The sequence below is a fragment of the Lycorma delicatula genome, chromosome 3 (assembly GCF_047948215.1).
Source record: "Lycorma delicatula isolate Av1 chromosome 3, ASM4794821v1, whole genome shotgun sequence".
Classification (NCBI taxonomy): Eukaryota; Metazoa; Arthropoda; class Insecta; order Hemiptera; family Fulgoridae; genus Lycorma; species Lycorma delicatula.
This window is the reverse complement of record NC_134457.1, coordinates 88,628,100-88,648,733: the sequence shown is the minus strand read 5'-3', so window position 1 is coordinate 88,648,733 and position 20,634 is coordinate 88,628,100. Positions and strand designations below refer to the sequence as shown.

General features: G+C 30.6%; 1 protein-coding gene across 1 annotated transcript; it reads left to right on the top strand.

Annotated features, from left to right (window-relative positions):
• The first annotated feature begins 492 nt into the window (after nucleotides 1–492).
• LOC142321167 (uncharacterized) lies at nucleotides 493–9,779 on the top strand. The gene is made up of 4 exons (XM_075359162.1): nucleotides 493–626; nucleotides 1,478–1,727; nucleotides 7,544–7,738; nucleotides 9,690–9,779. The coding sequence occupies exons 1-4, from the start codon at nucleotides 493–495 to the stop codon at nucleotides 9,777–9,779; spliced, it is 669 nt and encodes a 222-aa protein (XP_075215277.1).
• The last annotated feature ends 10,855 nt before the right edge of the window (nucleotides 9,780–20,634 follow it).

The window sequence follows — 20,634 nt, the reverse complement described above, 5'->3', positions numbered from 1 at the left end:
CAACTGCACGACATAAATACTCACCCAATTCACAACATAAATCATGAATTACATTTACTAACACAAAATTACAATCACTGACACACTAATTATACTCATTAATACAAATTTCATTCACATATTTATTTTACATGACTAGACACAGTCCATAATAAACATGAATTACATTCACTGATACACAAATTATATTTATACACTACCTAAATTTACAGTCGCTAACATGTAAAGTTTATTCACTAACAGATAAATTACATTCATATATTATATCCAAATTAGACTTAAAAAATGGACTAAAACAAAACAAACATATCCATACAAACATATAGGTGATACTCACGACAGCCAAAGAGTGAAACCAAAGTGAAATTAATTAAAATAACTAACAGGAGAATAGCTATAACAACAAGGAATAAAAATCTGTTAAATTAGAGCTGGTAAGATTTTACTATACTATTATAAAGTTTACAAAGAGAGGACAAACTATAAATAAATATGGTGGGCATAGAAGAAATGTGCCGAACACATGCTCCACGTCCGCATGATGAATGTATATGTCATGCTGTAGGTGAGGAACGTCAGAATATTATAAACGAATTGAAGATTCTTCTAGATAAAGCAGATGACAGGTATTTACAACTAATTTTTTTTAGCCTAAGTATAATTTTTCTAAAGAGATCATGAACGTATAAAAATTAAAATATTTGCATATTTACATAAAAATTAAATATTTTATTAGAAAAAGTTTTCATAGGAACGCTACTTTCATAGTTTAACCCAAGTACCTTGAACTAACGTGTGTTGTTTCTGTACATGTCTCTGTGTGTGCGTTTGTATTTGTGAGCGCGCGAGCCTGTTTATTTTTGTGTGTGTTGCGAGGGGGAGGTGGCATTGTGGTATGCTTTGAGTATATTGTGCTGTTAGCATGTATATTTTTTGCAATTTAATGTTGTGTATGAAATATACTTAATTTTCCTGATCTGGTACAATGTTGTTGGTGCATAATCTCTAAATTCTTTATAACCCCAAATTTGTTTAAATGTGTACTTTTTTTATCTTTTCTCATTTATCTTTTTTCTTTTTTTATTTATTTATTTATCTTTTCTTATTTATCTTTTATCTTGTTTCTCATTTTCTGAGAATTAGCGTAGCGTTTTACGTAATTTGTATAAGATTTTTTAATTTTATTTACATGATTTGTGAAGGATTGACTCAACCGGTAGCCGATCCCGTAAAACATAAATTATATAACACCTAAGAGGAACCTTTAAAGACGACCGTTTATAAACCCTTTAGAAGAACCGTAGATGACGTACAATTACAAAGCCAATTCACTAAGTACAATTTAAGTATTGTTTTTGTAACAAAGGTAAAATTTCAGAATTTTCATGTGCAATGAGTGGGCAGGGCTTTAAATTTTATGTAATTACGCTATTTGAAATAGATAAATACTCAACATAATTTTACATATTTTGCACAGGCCATGTCTTATTCCGGATACAAGGACAAAGGATCAAAGTAATCGTCCTCTAATGAAATACCCTGGATATGTAGATAAACGTCATCCAGCATATTCACCACCATCACCATTACCAGAAACATCAAAGTGGGCAAGGCCGATTGTTACAAATGTTTGTGTTACTGAAGTTCGGCCGACTAGCGAGCCAAAAAGAGTAGCTGACGATCCACCAAACTGTTGTTTTAAAGCTATGCAATATCAAAACCTTCGTGTAAGTAATATTAAAAATATTACGTGCTATATTTATAAATGCCTTATGAAATAGTATTTAATCTAAATTGTGAATTAATTTTTAATTTAAATGCTCACTACTTGACGCGCTATGCATTTGTCGATGGATTTGAAGCTTACCGCGTTTTAAATTTCGCTTGTTAATGGTATTTGAGGGTAGCCTAATCTGAAAAAAGAAATTCCTCTAAATATGACAGGAGAAAGTTTTTATAATTTTATATTTAGTACTGTAGAAGAAAATACACACATAATTTTTATTTATTTGTAATTTTCAATATTTATAGTTATAAGCAAGAAAATGCGTGGTAATATAAACAGACATAACGGAAATATAATTAATTTTGCATATGTTTGTTTAAAAGATCAATCGCACACTGCCTTAATATTTAGTAATTAATCACTTAAAAAAAAAATTCTGTTTATTTTTTATTTTTTAAGACTGTATACAAGAAATTTAATTAAACAAGTTGGGAAATCCAGAAATAAAAACTGTGCTGAAAATATGGTTATTGTATGATTTACCTAAAAGTTTCTCTTTTAAACGAAAAAGAAAATTCATGAAATTTTGAAAACATGCGAAATTTTAAGCGTTAAAGGATATTTTTTGTACTTGTTTACGTACATTTTTGTAACAAAAATATTTTAAATATTTTAAATTTAGTAAAGAGCTGTAAATTTGTTTAGAGACCGAGCCGATTGTGTGATGACAGAGAACCAACGCGGATACGTATATTCATCAGGACGCCCTCTAAGACGAAGAAATGAATATTTAAAAATTCATCGTCCAAATTTGGAGAAATTTGAGGTTAGTATGACTGAGAAACTCATGAAGAGAGTATAGTTCTGCACTAGAGTCGATCCCTAATTTATTATTGGTTTTATGTTATAACGTACAAATTTTTTGTTACGTATTTGAGTAGTGACATTACACCTAACCTAAAGTGATGCAGTGCGCATCAATAAAAATTTACACGAGCGTATTTTATAGCTTTGTCAATCAGAAATATAAATATATAAGGATAACAGTTAAACGTATAGTGTGACAACTTTTCGGAATAGCAATGAAAACACATTGTAAATTAAAAAAAAATTTTCAACTGTCTTTTAGCTGTTAGCTTTAACAAGTTAGCTTTAATTCTGTTAGCTTTAATTCCTTATAGCTTTATAAGGAATTAATAGTCACAACTGCTTTTCGGATGAAACTGAGGTGTTGCACTGTCATATATTAGTGATCGTATTTTATCTTGATTTCATTCATCGATCAATAAAACTCATTTCATTCATCCATCAATATTCTCTAGTGGGTTGCGTTGAGATGTCTGTACTGACACCGTAAATTATCGTAACAAAAACATACCAATCCTAGGTGAAGCATGATTCTTGCCTTTGTATATGTATTGTCACTCTAACTGGTTAGCACCCGTTGTTCAAGATTTGGTAAATCATATTTCTGGTGTGTAATGATAAACCCAAATTTTATTGAAAGTAAAACAATTCATTTGTAACACACATATAACACTATTAAAGCTATTTTGTTAGCTTTAAAAGTGTAAACAATGTTTAACTGTCTTACGATTGTGACTTTTGGCAAACTTTTAGTAAACGTATGAAGAAAACTTTGTTAAACATTTGGTATGAGGTTAGTATTGGCTCTCATTAAGACAGTTAAGGAATCTTTCCTTTTTCTTAATTTTATATAAATCAAAATTTTACTCTGAAATGACTGTAACAAATTAATCGATGGATGTTTTAGTTATCATAAAGGTTATTTGTCAATGTTTATTATTTATTATTAATAGTGTGTACTGCCTTCTGCTGGTATTCTACGTACTTGAATTATTTCGCTACTTGTGTGTTAAAAGTATTGGATGTTATAATAAATGCTTTATGCATTGTAAACGAACGTAATTCGAATTAAACAAGGATTTTATTGCAAGTTTAAAATGTTATCATAATGAACGTTACCAACTCTTAGTTGATTGTTCAGAGTAATGTAAAATTATTTTGAGTGGTAACGTACTCTATTCATCTGAGAATTTAGGTTCGAGTCGCGGTCGGACATGAAATTTTTCATTCGCTATAAAAAATTTTCATTACAATTCTCGGCAACTGTTACAGGATGTCAGCCATAATAAAACTGAATACAGAGCAGTTAACAGGCTGGTTGGACTTTTGTCAATTATATTGATATTTAACACTACTTACTGTTCCCGAGGTAAGGTAGATATATGATAGGTTAGTTTTACGTCATTTGATCATTCTTGATGATTAGTGCTGACAAAAATCATCTATACTAAGAAACCGATATAAAAAACATTTTTATATCATTGTATAAAAATTCACTTTTTCGTCGAACGTATGTTATGAATCCCTGATGACAAAAAAAATCTTTATTTAAAAAAAATTCCTGTTAGAAGGTAGATCCTGTAGTAGACTGAACCGATCTGTTAAATTTAGTAAGCGATCAGGTGAGGCTAATACTGTATTAGTATTAGAGTAAAAAAGAATTTAAATTTAACAAATTTAAAATTGCTTTTCTTGAAAATTATGAATATAATTTTTAAAATTTCTGATGGGAGATTTAAGCAAGGAAAACTTCTCTTGCTACCCCAATATATATAAATGATTTGTGACCCAGATTCTATTAAAATTGTATTAAACATTCTTTAAAAGATTTGAACGCTAACATTCCTCAAAAGAATTTAATATCAATGTTGCGATTTCAGTGACCAAGGGGTAGAAATTTTTCATCCAAGAATGCCTGTTTAAAAATTCTGATCAGCTTGATATTTTTCGTTCGGTAAAAATCTCAATCCTATATTCATTCCCCCATATATTTCAAGCTTTGATGTGAAAATAATAAAGCATTTGAGGTAAACTGGTACCATCCTATTGCTATCTTGATGTTATAAACAGTTCATAACCTCAACCATTTTACAAGATATATTTTAACTAATTTTTATAATCATAAATGACTATTGTAGATGATTAACTGATTACTTTACTAGAAGAGTATGGAACACCCTAAAGTTAATGGAAAATATAATGCTTATTTTATTATAGACAAAATAACATTAAAACATCTTTTTTAAATCTAATGTGTTCTTTTAAAACTGCTTAAATGTGTTAAACAATGGGATGTTTAATCATGTTCATAATAGCAAAACAGATGAAGGAATCTTAAAATGAAACTTTAGTAGTACCAGTCTTGTCAAATTACCTTATCAGCTATATTAAAAAAATCCGTATGTATAAGAGTATAACGTTACTACAAACATTAAATATTAAAACAGAATACAGTTAAAAAGAGGTGACATTCTATTTTCATGGAAATAAAATCTGCGGTCTAGAAATATTACGAATGAAATTTGACGAAATACGAAAACCACAAAAGTAATAATTTTGAGAAATCTATCTACGAACCACATCCGTTAGTGGTTCGGTAAGTTTATTTACCGCAGCGCATCATTGTTAAAACTAATATAAAAATTGACTGATAATAAAATTTTATTTTTTACACCCAAAAATAGTGCGGAAAAAATTTCCGTAATTTTATTAAATAAAATTACGGGAATTTATGTAAAAAAATATAGTATCTTTCTGAAGTTGTTTAAAATTGCCAATTAGTTTATAAAAGATAAGTGTAATCCTTTACTTTCATGGATTAAGCAGTACTACCTGTTTTCCTGCATCCATCTTTTTCTGGCCTTTCAATATCTCTCCTTATCTGGCTCCTGTACCTCTGGCTAGGACCGGATAAAGGTTCTTCTGCCATATTAGTATGTTTACTCTACTCTAGTACTTAATTCTAACCTTAAGCGGTTTTCCGGCAGCTTGGAACTTATTCCTCGCGATATTACAAAAGAACTAATCTTCGTAGTGTGTTCTTCACTTATATAGACTCGAAACTTTTCCTTCGCTTCACATTTGAAGACAAAAGCTCTCCAGGATAAAGGTTTTTGTGTACTCTTCCATAAAGTGTACAAGTAGGATTTTTCTATAAAATAGTTGTTGTTGCCAGTCAATACGAGGTGCGGATGGAGAGGTGATTGTGCATGCCCAGATCACTGGCCCTGCCCAACATCTCATAAAAACAGGCCACGGTTATGCCTCCCGTATACTCGCTTCAAGAAGCCAAAGCAAGAAGTACAACCGCGGACAGCTCGGGACCGCCAATCCCGTATTCAAAGTACAAAGTTACTGCCCGCACTCTAAGTGTATGTAGAGGCGGAGTTGGATTTTGTCCAAGGTAATGTTTTAGCTATACTTGAAAACGTTACGGAAGTTTGTTCAGTGTATGCTACATTCTGTTTTTTGCAGGGATTCATAAAAGTCTTATTTTACGTATGTCGACACAATTTAAGTTTTTAATTTTATGTAATTTCAAATCAAAAAGCTTATGAGAATTTCTTATTAAATTACTCTGTTTACGAAATAAGTTTGTATTTAGTATAACTTTTAAAAATTTTGTAGACAATATAAAGAGTTTCTGACCCAAACGTTATTACTCCAGATTTCTTAAACTACTAATAATCAGTTCTGGGTCCTATTTTTCAATTTTTCAGGTCAATTTCATATAAAATCATTAAATTTAACCCTTAAGGTCCCAAGAATTATTCTAGAATCTTTAACCAGCTAACACTAGTAAACAATGCGTTTCCGAACCTCCTTTATGAAGTTTCTTTTTCACCAGTATAATATGTTCTAAAAGCACATTATTCGTGATATTTTTAATCGAAATTTAAATTTTTATTGATAGTTCTTTTTAGTTTGTTTGTACGAAAAATTCACAAGAATTTAAACTAATTTAAATTTTCACGAAAAATTAACTGAAAAATAAAAATTTTAACTTTAGCTTTCTTTCGAGCCTCGAATGTTTGCATAGTTAAACTCACCAATCTCATCTAGAACATTTTGTCATCTATATATAAACTTCTTCAGGCAAATTTATACTATCCTTTCCGTAATGTACTTAATATGTAATATTAATAATATATAACATTATCGTAAATACATAAAAATAATTAGTTTTGATGGTTTATCGAAATATTAAATTTCGATATTGATAGTCGTAGAAAGTTGATTTATTTTACAAAATTTAAATTTGTCTAATCTGGCGAAGACCTCCCAACCTCCCACGCAAGCAAAGAAGCACTCAATTAAGAATTGAGATCGTAAACACATGAGTGTACTCACGTATACGCTCGCCTCAAAATAAATTTTAACCTTCGATCTCAATTGAATCTCTGAATAGATATGAATTTGAAATTATTCAAACGAGTAATGTATAACAACTGCAATGCTAAAAAAATGGAATGAGGAAATATATTCAAACGTGATTAAAATATGTCTGAAATTTGCTGTGCTCAGGAGAAAGTTTTATCCTGTAAGTTGTTAATAGCGATAACTCATAATTATTAATTTTGAAGTTTTTTTATGTATAGAAACAAAAAGGAGCTGAATAAATTTTTAAAAATTTCTGATTAGAACGGAAAGTTGTTTGATGTCTTTAAAAATGTTCAATAAATAAAAAGTATGAAACTGGACAAAGCTTGAAACGAGAAAATTGGGTTAACGTAATTTGCTTTAGTTTTACTTAGTGATAATTGAAAACCACTAATATAAGATTTAAGATTTTACACTGCTATGAAGTGTGTTAAGCTTTAAATTCATCGACAAAGATCTAACGCAGATTAAATAAAAATGTAATTATTCGTCGTATAGTTTATCCATCGTTCCCGCTTGCGGCCATATGTGCATGTAACTAAAAATTATCGCTTTTTAAATTTATTACAGCCTTCCAATCAATCAGGGACATCGGTTGAGTTACGAGGTGGTGTTGTTTACAATCAGTGTTTATGTGTAAAAAGAAATGGACTACAAGACCAGTGTCCAAGACGAGAATGTGGTGGAAAGCCAGAATGTATCGCAATGAATCCTGGACCCTGTTGTCCTCCAGCATTAGCTTATCAAGCCGCTATGCTTCCTCCGGTACGTATAAATTTGAAAAATGAAGATATTAAAAATTTCATAACTACAGAATTTCCAAAGTCTTTTTTACAAAATTTCTTTAATTTTTTATAACAGGCGTACATGAATATTAATTCTTATCTTTGAAAATAGATAACATATCCGTATTTTAAAGATCAAGATTTCCCGATCTGTTAATCTACATGATTTACGATCAAGATATTCAACATTTCACTTCCGGAATTAAATATGCAATGATGTTTAAAAAGAATAGACATTTGAAAAACAAAATAAAATAACAAATAGCAAATAAAACTAATTGACGTTTTTTCGAATAAATACCCCCTACTCAAAAAAAATTACAACCCATTATATATACATCATATATACAAAAACCTTTTGTATATTAAGTTTACTGATTTGGGTCGCAGTAGGATCCCCTTTATCAAATAAAATTAGTTTTTAAAATTGATTTATTTATCCACCCGATTTGAGGCAATTTTATGCAATAAGGTTAAAAAGATTAATTTGGTAAAAATAAATATGGGTGCAGGTGTTCTCTTTGTCCACGGGGCGAAAAATGTGGTCGGAGGTGGGAAAAATCAAATCCTTTTTACCAACCAATCTAACAGTTATGAGACAAACTGAATTTTGAATACCCCTACCCTTAAATACGACCTCCCCATGGCTTTGCTTTACATCTGTCTATCAAGAAAGTTTTGCGTGACTTTCATACACCACCTTGAATCCCCACTAATAACGCGTCCTATAAGTCATCAGTCGTTAGTAGTTTGTTTCTGTAGACGTTTTTTAATATAACATCGCGCTATCTTGATGGTTACCTCACGGGAATGAGACATTATCGACAATGTCGAATAACTAGTTATCTATAATATCATAATTCTATGTCGAATTTCAGGACAAAACAATTTCGTGAAATTATTGAATCGCCAAACTTTTGATGGAATAACCTGACTTTGTTTCAGCAAAATGGCCCTATGATACCACCAGTCAATAATCCAAACTTTTGGATTATTGCTGTTAAACCATTTGTAGATTGGAATCAAGTGCGAACATTTTTTGCTAGGCAAAAAGTCTATTCAGCAAACCGTCTACGCAAATAATGTCCTGTGGCCTAAATTCTTTGAGTTGGTCTAAATTCTTTGATGTTGTTGAAAAAAGACCCAGTTGTAGTGAACGAACGATTTGAACGTTAAATTTACGCGAACATTTCGATTTACACGAACATTTGTACTTATTCTCATGATTACTTATTCTCGAGAAAATACTTAAGAAATTTTTAACCATTGTTCTTTTGATTGGCCGATTATGTACGTGATAAAGAATATAAGTAGCTTTACAAATCATCATAGCACACCTGTACGAGGTTTACAGGCAAAAAGATTATTGAAGAAATATGGAATTGATTAAAATTGTATATTTAATCAAAATGAAATTGTTAATTTGAAAACTCGTTTGGACTTGTATTTGCGTCGCACACAACGAAATACAAAATAAGTACAGTTAACGAAATACAAAGATTAAAGTCAAAAAAGAAAAAAATACTCTAAAGCAAATCTAACTTAAGATTATTTTAATTTTGTAAAATCAAACATATCAATCAAGAGAACATCAAATATAGATCTTCTGCTCTTATTACTACATTATAATTTTTTATTTTTTATTGTTGAGGTTCTAATCCATTTTCTCTAGAACTGAATTCTTTATTTCTTTATTTCAGTTTCTTTGTATTTTTATGTTTGTCATTAGTCCTATCGACTGATAGGACTAATGACTAATCAGTCCTGTTGTGGACTGATTCCATATCTTCTGAGAGTACTGCATGATCTCTGAGAACTTTGAAATAATTAATATTGACTTGATTGAATTTGTCAGGAAAATATATTGGCGATAGGCCTTCACCCCCGTCTTGTTCGATTTTATTATCTATTTTAACCTTTTTCTGTTTCAGGAAAAATCTCCACAAGAGTTAACTCCGTCTAAAGAAATGTGTCATATAAATCGTCCTGTTGCGTTGTGTTGTTGCTGTCATGAATATTAACCTTATACATTAAATAAAACATTATTTAAAATGTTTATATTGACATTACGTTAGCGGGATGAAGTGTAATAGAAAAGTATTGGTATATATAATTCATTTAAGATAAGCAGCCATAAATATGAGTTTTAAAACATTTACGCTAATATTCAGCCAACACAAAATATAAAATTTTACAGTTTTAATGAATGTAAAATACATAAGAAAAGGATTTAAATGTAATGTCAATATAATTTAATGCATGAAAAAGTTTCAATTATTTGTCACAAGACATTGTGAGTTTGTGTAATAAAAATTTGTAAACTTGTTTCTTGAAAGTGAAAAACTGTGGTTTTACTAAAAAATTCTTAACTAATTAACAAAATTATTTAGCAATATGAAACATGCAATTTGTGCCTAAAAGTTAAAAATTGTTAATATTGGTTTATTTTATTACATAACAGCTTTAAACTGATTAAATAATGTGGGGATTAAATAATCCCCACATAACATGGCAAGTGACTTTGTCGTCAAAAAAAACTACAAAAAATTTAAAAAGTTTAGAAATGTTTTCTACATAAAATATTTAAACCACCACCCTTAAGTGTCTTAAGTATTTTTATTGGGATAAAATGTGGAATTAGATCGGATAAAATTTAAAATTTTCTTTCAATTTAATTTAATCTTTATTAATCACACTCTGCCGAGTACTAGTATATGAAAAACGCCCATGACGGTTTTTCAAAATAAGCGAGACTTTTTTCAAAATTCGGTTGACAAACTGGAGACGCATGGTAATAGATTTTAAACTGTTTGTGAAGTAGGTTTAAATCTACAATGAGTCTCAAATTTATTTCAATTTCAAATTCAGTCGAATTCATATTGCACTGAATATTCTAAAACAAATTTATCGCAAAACAGATCCTTAAAAGGTTTTTAAAAATTGTTTACTGGAGCTGGTACTCGGCAGAGAGGATTAATTATAAAACAGGTTTGTTAGTTTTAGGCAAAAGGTTTGATAAAATCTAATCCAATGGTTGAAAGTCGATCATTTGTTATAGTTATAGTTGACATTTGTTATACTCTGCTATATAAGTTAGTGTTTTAATAGGCTATTCAATGGCCTAGTTCCTAACAAGTACATTCTTCGAACAATAACAGTTGAAAATTATATAAATGCATATTCCTAATAATAAATTCCTTCATAATAAATTCTTAATTTGCATCTTAACATGTTGCACAACTTTCTCCCAGTAATTTGGGTAACTTGTGTGTTACCAGAGTAAAACGTTTTACGTTATGATTTTTATAAAAATCATTTTGAACAACTACTGGTCACAATTAGAATAGATTCTGTATTTTTAATTTTAAACAATTTGTCTACGCTTAATAAAGAAAATGAGAAGTTGCAAATATCATTGCATCTGCAAAAGTTCGTGGATGTTCAAATCATAGACAATTTTTGTCTCTGTAAATTTATTCCTAAATCTCAAATACTATTTCTGAATCGATAAAATTTTATTTTGATGGCACACTCTGGATCAAAATAAATCTGGGCGCCTCATATTATTCACATAATATTCTCATTAATTCTTGAGTGGTTGAAGGGGAAAGCCATGACATTTGTAGGAATGCTACTCTTTATAATGAGTAGCATTTATAAAGAGTAGTAGTAAACTTTATAATTTTAAGTTAATAAAATTTGCAGTATCCTCACCTTTGAAGCCGGTACCATACAGAGTAGTAATCATAATTTTACTTTACCTGTACTACCATCTAATCCGACATTGCTGAACAACAATGATGTAGAGGATGTTGAAGAATTTATTCCAGTATGATGGGAAATGCCCTCATTTAATTCAAAGCAGCAAGCTGAATCTGTGGTCTAGATTGTAACAGTGGAGAATCTTTAGCGGGAAAAACAATTTACAACTTCTAGAACTTGTGCGTTTGTACGGATGTCAATGGCATAATGAAAAGAGCTTGGAATTCAGCATACTCGTGAAGAATGGCGTCTTTTTGACTCGGTTAGCATGGAAGCAGTTTTTATTTGTATAATTTAATGAATAGTCATTCCATTAGCTCAGTATTCGACATGAAAGAAAAGTATGAAACTATGGCATCAGTGTTAGTAACAATAAAATACAAAGAGCAAAAATGGCAAGTTTGCAGTGATGTGAAAGTTACGTTATTTCTTGGTTTACGAGGTTTTCATATCACTGCAAAGTTACCACTTATGCTCTCTGTATTTTATTGCGTTACTAAGTCATTACAAAAAAAAAAGGATTGGCCACCGAGTTAGAACTTTGTGGCTGGTAAAGAAAATGTAAGCAATTAAGTGGTAAAAAATCATACTGCCACCTCTTCGCATAAAACTCTTTGACTTTTAAATTTTTCCTAAATTAAGCGATCTTAAACTGCTCATGGTTTCAACTATCCAGAAAACTAGAGAAGTGCGCCACTCTTCCCGAAAATATGGGTTTGTCACGATGAGCAAGGATATTGTTCAATCAGGATATTCTGACCATGGAGCATCGGTACCAAGTAAGATAGGATTCTGGAATGGTGGGTGACTATTGTTGCGTTTGTGTTTAGAGATGATCAAACTGATCAAACATTGTACAAGCGAAAAAGTTTATCAAAACTATTTTAAAGGAAAGACAATTCCAATGATTTATAAACAGTTAATTATAAACCACCATATACGATTCCAGCAATAAATGGCAAAATTGGATTGTATAGCACTAAGGAACTACGTAAGGTATTACTCAGAGGATGAATGATATGAATGTAAATGACACTTGTACAGTCTCCGGTCGACCACTCCTGAGAAGTGCGGGTAATTAAGAATTACAAAATTATAATTTTAAAATAAAAATAATCGTGGGTAACCTAACCACCAAAGATCACCGGTATCCACGATCAGTATAAAAATCTGTGTAAAATTAACTGCCTTTACTAGGATTTGAACTATAGACTTCAAAATCAGCTGATTTGCGATGAGTTAACCACTCCACTAGGCCTACCCAATGGGCTATATACAGTTAGGTATTGCTTCAGAGGATGAGAAGCGGTGTATGCGGAGCATTTGTAGCTGTGTGAAAATGCCATACCTGACCGGGATTCGAACCCGGGACCTCCGGATGAAAGGCCTAGACTCTACCATTCACGCCACGGAAGCCGGTGACTGGCTGTGATTACTAAAATATAAACAAATTTAGTCGTTAAACAATTTGTCATTAGCGACTACAGTAACACTATCGTGTAGTATTATATAAAACAAAAATCATAAAGAACAAAAAAAAAAGAAAGGAGAGGAACCGAAACAGACGTTTTATGCCTTCGTTCTGTTTTAATAGAAATATCATATCCGAACCCAGGTCTGTTGATTGGACAATCAAATTTATTTTATTCTATTTTTGACTTTGTAGAAAATTCTTTAAATTTTGTTTTTATTTTAATTATTTTATTAGTCAACATACGAAGAAAATATCGGGCGTTCAGAATGTGAATAAGATAGTACTTATGCCAATAGTTTGAATTATAAATGCAGTTTAAATTTTTTGTAAAAACATAGTCTTTACATAGTTTTTCTGTTGTGTTGGTTAACTAAATTACTACCAGACAGCGGGAGTATGCAGTATTCGGCATGTTGTATTAGTTATCTATATTTCTATCAGGTAGCGGTAGTATGCAGTATTCGGTAAATTACTAGCGTAGAAAATTGAAAAGTTTTATACGATATTAACCATAATTCTCATTTCAACATTTTATGTTATTTTTGAAATTTCGGATAAGCTTAAGCTGTAGAGCTTAAGTGATTCAATATAAACTCAGGTGTTTTAATATGACATATTAATTAAATCTCTATCAAGAAATAATTTTCTATCAAAAACACCATATATCCATATTATCCACCTAAGTAAAAACGCCGTTAAAGTGTAATTACGGGAAAAAAACCGAAAACAATGACACGTAATACATGGATAATTCTCTTAAACATGGTTTTCGCTGATATATTTTAATAATTAAAAATTATAACGTTTTTAACCACACTATCTGCAAAAAATAAATATGTTCTCAACCATCAGGAGATTTTTTGTTGGCAAGTGGTTTTTTTTTGTAATAGATGGAATTTACAAATTACGAGTAAGTGAAGGAGTGAGAAGATACAGAGGGTAATCTATATGAACCAGAATATTACAACAAAAAAATTCCCCATGAAGTAAGGTATCTTCAGATTGATTGGTGAAGTCAATATTGTAAAAAGAGCAGAGGTAAAATTGTACAAGTTACAAAGGTTCGATAACAGGTAGTATATGTTTAAGCATTGCGTAGCCGTTCAGGGCTCGCTTCCATGTCCTTCTCGTCTAGCCAGGTGGCTGAGCGTCGTTTATCCTCACGGTTATAATGAATAAAGTAGGCTCTACTACACCTGAAAAAGAAACTAAATTACAAAAAAAAGTAAAGTACAAAAAATTTTGGCAAAGAAAACTCAAATTTTACTCCAAAGCAAGAGGATAAGGCCTCTATCATTGGCTTAAGTCCAACCCCGGGATAACAGGAATGTATCTTGAAAATTTGAAACAGGTTTGCCTCTCGCGTGATGCTGCTGCAAACGGATAGACAGAACCCGCTATAAACTTGAGCATTTATTTATTAGATTTTATAATTTTTCAATACAATTAATTTATATCAATCTGCAATATAATTTTTCAATCGTTCTTTAGTAATTTACATCGCAATGAATTACATAATTTACTTGCTTATCAGTGAATAGATGAAAATTTTTAATTTTTTTTAAAGATTTGTGAAGCAAGATATTGTTTGTCAATGAAAACTTGTAATTATTTTGTCTGCTTTTTGTAAAAAAAAAAAATAAAACATAAAAGAAAATAAGATTTTAATCTTTTAATAAAATTACTTATAGTAATAAGATTTTTAATAAAGTAATAAGATTCTCAATCAATTATTCATACGAGACAAGATTATTTTTATCATAAAAAAAGAGAATCATATTTATAATTGATCATCTTGTAGTTACTGAAACAAATTATTTTATTTGTTTATTTTAATTTATTTTTTTAATTTGAAAAAAAAAAATTTTCTTGAACAGCGAAAATAAAACTAAGAATTATAATACTGTACTGAACAGTTAAGGTATTATATTACAATTATGCACGAAACCGCATTGCAGTTGAACTTCCAACCCTTTCAACATTAACACCTTTCATTAGATACAGAATTAATTTTCGTACAATATTTATCTTTACAGTTCACAGATTTTTATTTCAAATACGGCATATTGATTCTAAATATTATTATGCAATTTTTTGAGTACAATTGTGAAAATGATCAAATATTCAGTTAAAAGGTCTTTTGATTCGATTGATTAAATGGCTTCTTACATCCTTGAACGAAGTAAAGAAAGTATTGTGATGGCGAAAAATTTCAGTTTTCAGAATTTCCATTTTCACCATCTCTAAATCCATTTTGACTAGTTTCGGCGTGACGTCTGTACGTATGTATGCATGTACGTATGTACCTGGTATAATTAAAAAACGATTAGCCATAGTAGGTTGAAATTTTGTATTTAGTACTGCTATATATATAGTTGTGCACCTCCCCTTTTGATTGCAATCGACTGAACCAAAGGAGTTAATCCAAAAACGTTAGGATATTGAACTTTTTCTTAACTGCAGTAATAAGCCCTCATTGAGAGCTTTTCAACGATATATGCTTAGTTATGATTGGTTCCAGAGTTATAGCCAAATAAAATTTTAATTAATGAAATATTTGGCTATTACAAGGGACGGCACTCGATTCGTATCAAGACTTCATCTCATTTTCTTTCTTTTTTACTTTTTTTTAATTATAAATATATTGATTTATTAAGAATTATTAACCCGTGATTGTAAAAAAGTTTTACAATAAATAATTATTCGATGCGATGTGCCTTCCCTTGTAAGATCTAAATATGTCATTGCTTAAGATTTGATTTGGATTTTAACTCTGGAACCAATGAAAATAAGTACCACTTATAATATATCGTTGAAACGCTTTCAATGACGGCTTATTACTGCAGTTAAAAATAAGTCCGGATTTTGGGCTTTTTTGGACACTTTTGGTTCAGCCGATTGCAATCAAAAGGGGAGGCGCACAACTAGATGGTACACCAGTCCTACATCCAAAATTTCAACATTCTACTGCGAGATACATACGTACGTACAGACGTCACGCCGAAACTAGTCAAAATGGATTCAGGGATGGTGAAAATGGATATGTCCGTTGAAATCTTAAAAATTTTTCGCGATGTCAATACTTTACTTTGTACAAGGAAGTAAAAACAAAGTTTTTCCAATAAATTTTTTATACTTAAGTCGGATTGATGGGACTCCTTTTTAAAAAACGTTCCGATGCCATCATCCTCATGAATACCAGATAACATTAGAAGGCTTGAGAATTATAGTTTAAAATAATTAATATTTTAGGTATGGATTCAACTCAGCTTAAAATTATATTTACTGAAATAATTATTTACTTCAAAAAGTTTACCCGATTGGGTACACTGTTAATCAACATGGTTAAAATAAAATTATTTATTGCCAAAACAAATAAAATTAAAAAAGAATGGGTAGCTTGATGTTCCTTGGCCGATGGTTTCGAAAACCGAGCAAAATTTGGTACATATGTCAAATATTTCGCAAATTCCCCTTTTATAAGTTTTCAATATACGTAGAAAAACTGTTTAGAAATAATACTGAATGTCCCTCACCCCTAAATCCGAATAATTTAAATCTTTAGAATAATTGTATATAACTTAAGTAATATCTCTACACAAAAATTAACATTTAAAATTTCGAAAACTACTCATCCCAATTTTTTAATTTTATCCAATATTGAATGAGGGGAATGGTGTTAGATCACCCTCCTCTTATCAAATAACACAGTTTTCCCAGTGAAAAATTCCCCCAAAAATTGTATTTTGGCATGATTTTTAAATGAAATTGCAACGATGCAATCAAACTTTGCTCACGGTTGGTTAACGGGTCAGGAAGATTCGGATCGCACGAGTCCTGTATATCAAAATATTTATTAAGCTAAATATTAACATGTAAAATCTTTTCAGATAATTTAATACCTGTTAAGATAGTTTCTAATTATATTTGGCCTTAGAAGCGTTTCAAACCTGTATATGGAATGAGGGCAAGAAATATTTTTTTATTTTGTCGTTTTTGAAAATAAGTCACACCCTTGTACTAATTAGATGATTCCATTACAATAATATTGTCATTTCTGTTATGTATTTGGGCAATTTCGTTCAGAAATGGGAGATAATAAGCCTAATTATTTTGCCTTTTTTTTGTCAGAAATGGTTTTGTTTGATCTATTTCTTAATGTCGACGCTATTTAATTCATTTAACAAACGGTGAAGGAATGGACAGACACAGTCCCAATAGGTTCAGTATTTTAAAATTGTACTCAAAATAGAATAATGTTTTAGATAACTTTTACTTCCATAATTACATACTTTAATGTTCATGTAATTTTCTTTTCGAAGTAGAAGCCTGCCGAGGATGAAATCATCGTTAGGTGGAATTGCATAACTACCCCGGTGAAACCGCGAACTGTTATTTTTTTCGTTTGTTATTTTCTTTTTTTTTCGTAAAAATTTAAGTTCAAAAATTGCTGCTCGTATGAGAAGAGATAAAAGAGTGTGAGCATTATTAAAGAATTGAAAATGTGCTAATTTCAGTTTCTTGTGAAGAACGTTTTTTATAAAGTTGATTTTTGTTTCAAGTTTTCCTATGTTCTATGTTTATGGAACATAATCTGGTTGTTAACGCAAGCCATTAAAACGGCCACCATATTAAAGCTGTGAAACATTTTGTAACAGAAATAGTGCTATGCTCTTTATAGATATAAAACTTATGTTCATGTGAACCTTTCACCTCATTCAGTTGAGCAGTTTTTTCGTGAAGCAATAAGTGAGACACCACTACATTTTTATATATTAAGAGTATAGGGAAAAAAGATTAGCATAAAATTTTATCACAGATGGGGAAGATATGTTATTGCTGTTAGAAGTAAACGGCATGTGGAGAAGAAAGATGAGGGTGTCAGGGAATGTGGGGAATAAAAATGAGCGTCCAATGTCAGATGACGGCAGATGGCAGTGGCTTACTCATGCTGTTTGTTTACATTCGTCGTTCTATATTTTTTTATTTTGTGCTGTATTTTTTGATATAATAGTGGTGTGTAAGTGTAGTGTTAATAAAAAGGTATTAGTGTATTAAGTTTTCAAAATGAGTAGTGAACAAATTACGTGGGAGATTGGATCTTCAACGAAGAAAAGGAAGTCATTCGGACGTATGAAAGATGTTGCAAAAAAACTTTAAAAAATAGTCAACATACAGGTAACAACTATAAATACAAAAAACTGAAATGTTTTGAAAAAGTTAATACCGAATCAAGAAAAAACATCATTAAAGATTTTAATTTACTAAAACGCTATGATAAACAATCTGTCTATTTGTATTCCTGATAATTTGCAAATCTGTTGCTCGTCATCGCCTGAGAAAACCTGAAGAAAATGCAGATTTCCATTCCTATTATTTTACCTACAAGGTATGAATGATAAAGAAAAATGATTTCCTTGCGTTTCTGGCAATGCACGGAATAACTGTCAAAAGAGTGTAAACGTTACAGGAAGGTCCAAAAACTACGAGTTAAACACCTTGAAAGAAGCGTGGAAACATGAAAATCGGGCTAGAAAACAGTCAGGAAGTCATTGTTAATTCCATTACTGTACATATTAAGTCATTCAAAACGAGAAACTTTCACTATAGCTTAGGGCGTTTGCTTTTTATCCAAAAAAAAAAAAATACTTACCTGAAGAGCTGAATTATAAAATAATGTACAATATGTACACAAAAAAATTTGCAGAAAATGCTGTACTTAGGAAAAGTATAGAGAAGTATGCAATGAAATATTCAACATCGCTTTTGGCTAACCACGCAGTGATACATGCAGTTTTTGCAAATTAAATAAATGTTAAAATCAGTACTGTTGTTAAAAACTTAAAAAAGCTAGCCTTAATACTGAATTTTATAAGCAGTTACATTTAGAGCTGAAAAATTTAGAAATACAGAACTCACCTTCGTAGAGCAGAAATCGTTTACAAAAAGAAAAGTGCTGCCAGATCTGAGGCTCAAAAATCACTTTTTAAGGAAGCCGTAGTCATGGATTTTCAAAAAAATCTTTAGGTGCTCAGTACGAACGATGTTTACCACCGTAGGCAGTTCACGTTTTATTTGTTTCATACACATACTGTCTAGTTCTGAATCAGTTGTTTTACAATTATGCAGAGATTTATGGTAAAAAACGTGCAGATGATATAGCATCTATGCTATTTGACTTTTTATTCATTCATTGGACCCACAAGTGAAAGAATTGACAATTATTTTGTGGCTCGTTTGAGTACCTGAAAAAAATACGTATTATTCAGAATGGCCCACTATATTGTCAATTTCACGAAGAAACTATAAAAATTAAATTTGTTTTCCCGATACGTGAACATTCATATCTTGAATGTGATAAAAATATGAGACTGATCAATCAGGAGTAGCATGTAGAACTTCCAATAAAGAGTAATGTAATTATATAAAATGGTCGAGCGGAAACCTGTTCCATGTACAGTTATATTCTGAGAAGATCAAACTGTTTTCAAGGCTTGGACAAAATTTCTTTCAACATTATATGAAAAAAGCCCCATTTAAAATGGACCAGTAACTAACAGGGCTGTCACCAAGCAGAAGAGAAATTTACTTTTCTTTACCTGGCATATGAGGCAACTTTGCTAATTACACAAACTAAATATACAGATATACGTCTCAAGAAGTTATGTTCCGAAGAAGCTGAGGGCTATTTCAACAGACTGCTAAAGTTGTAAAATATGCTAAACATACATTCCATTGGATACATAACTTGTGTTTATTTGTCGTATCATTCGGTACAAGTCTTGTAGAGAAAAATTCTGTTTTCTGGAAAATAGCTTTTTTTACGGACCTTATCTTTTTTCCCCTGTGCTCTTCACACAAAACACACACACACACACACACACACACACACACACACACACACACACACACACACACCAACACACACACACACAATTTTTACTACTAATCTCTTAAACAAGAAATTAATTTAAAAAATTAAAATAAAATATCGTTATCAGAATTATTATTGAAGGAGGTTAAGTATAAAATATATTTATCTGTAGGTGCAATTAACTCTAATTGTCAAATGAACACATTGGTACATTGTCAGTGGCAACCAAAAGAAAATTACGGCGGTCATATCAACTTACAAGTCATAACAGCTTTTTTATACTTATTTAATTAAAAATTTCAATAAATTTACCAGTAAGTTCCAAAGAAATCTAATCATTTATAAATTATTTGCTGCTTACTCATAAAATAAAACCTCAACCTATAAAAACTTTTATAGGAAGATGCAAACAGTTAACAACATTCTTAATCTTAAGAACATTAATTTATCTTATTATTAAGACGGCTTAATTCGAGTTGAAGTAACGGTAAATGAAGGTTAAAGCGGCTAAATATAACAGAAGTGTCAGTGAATATTGGTAGACCAATAAACGCCATCTCTCTAATTGATGAAAGATTTAATTTGGGGAGTAAATATGTTTCGTTTTGCAAATGAAATGAAGGATTTGCTTAGGTGTAAGAATGAAGATTGTTCAAGAGCAATCTCATCAATTAACTCTCACGGATATATAAAAAAGCTTACGTTATCACCAAAAATTATTTCCTTAATCAGAAACAATGTTTTCTAATCCTCACCATCGTAAAAA

Bases quoted from the DNA above. Each gene is read 5' to 3' on its own strand.
- LOC142321167 (XM_075359162.1), top strand. From the start codon at position 493: ATGGTGGGCATAGAAGAAATGTGCCGAACACATGCTCCACGTCCGCAT. The intron at 627-1,477 runs GTATTTACAACT...TATTTTGCACAG, and splicing joins CTAGATAAAGCAGATGACAG to GCCATGTCTTATTCCGGATA. The intron at 1,728-7,543 runs GTAAGTAATATT...AATTTATTACAG, and splicing joins TGCAATATCAAAACCTTCGT to CCTTCCAATCAATCAGGGAC.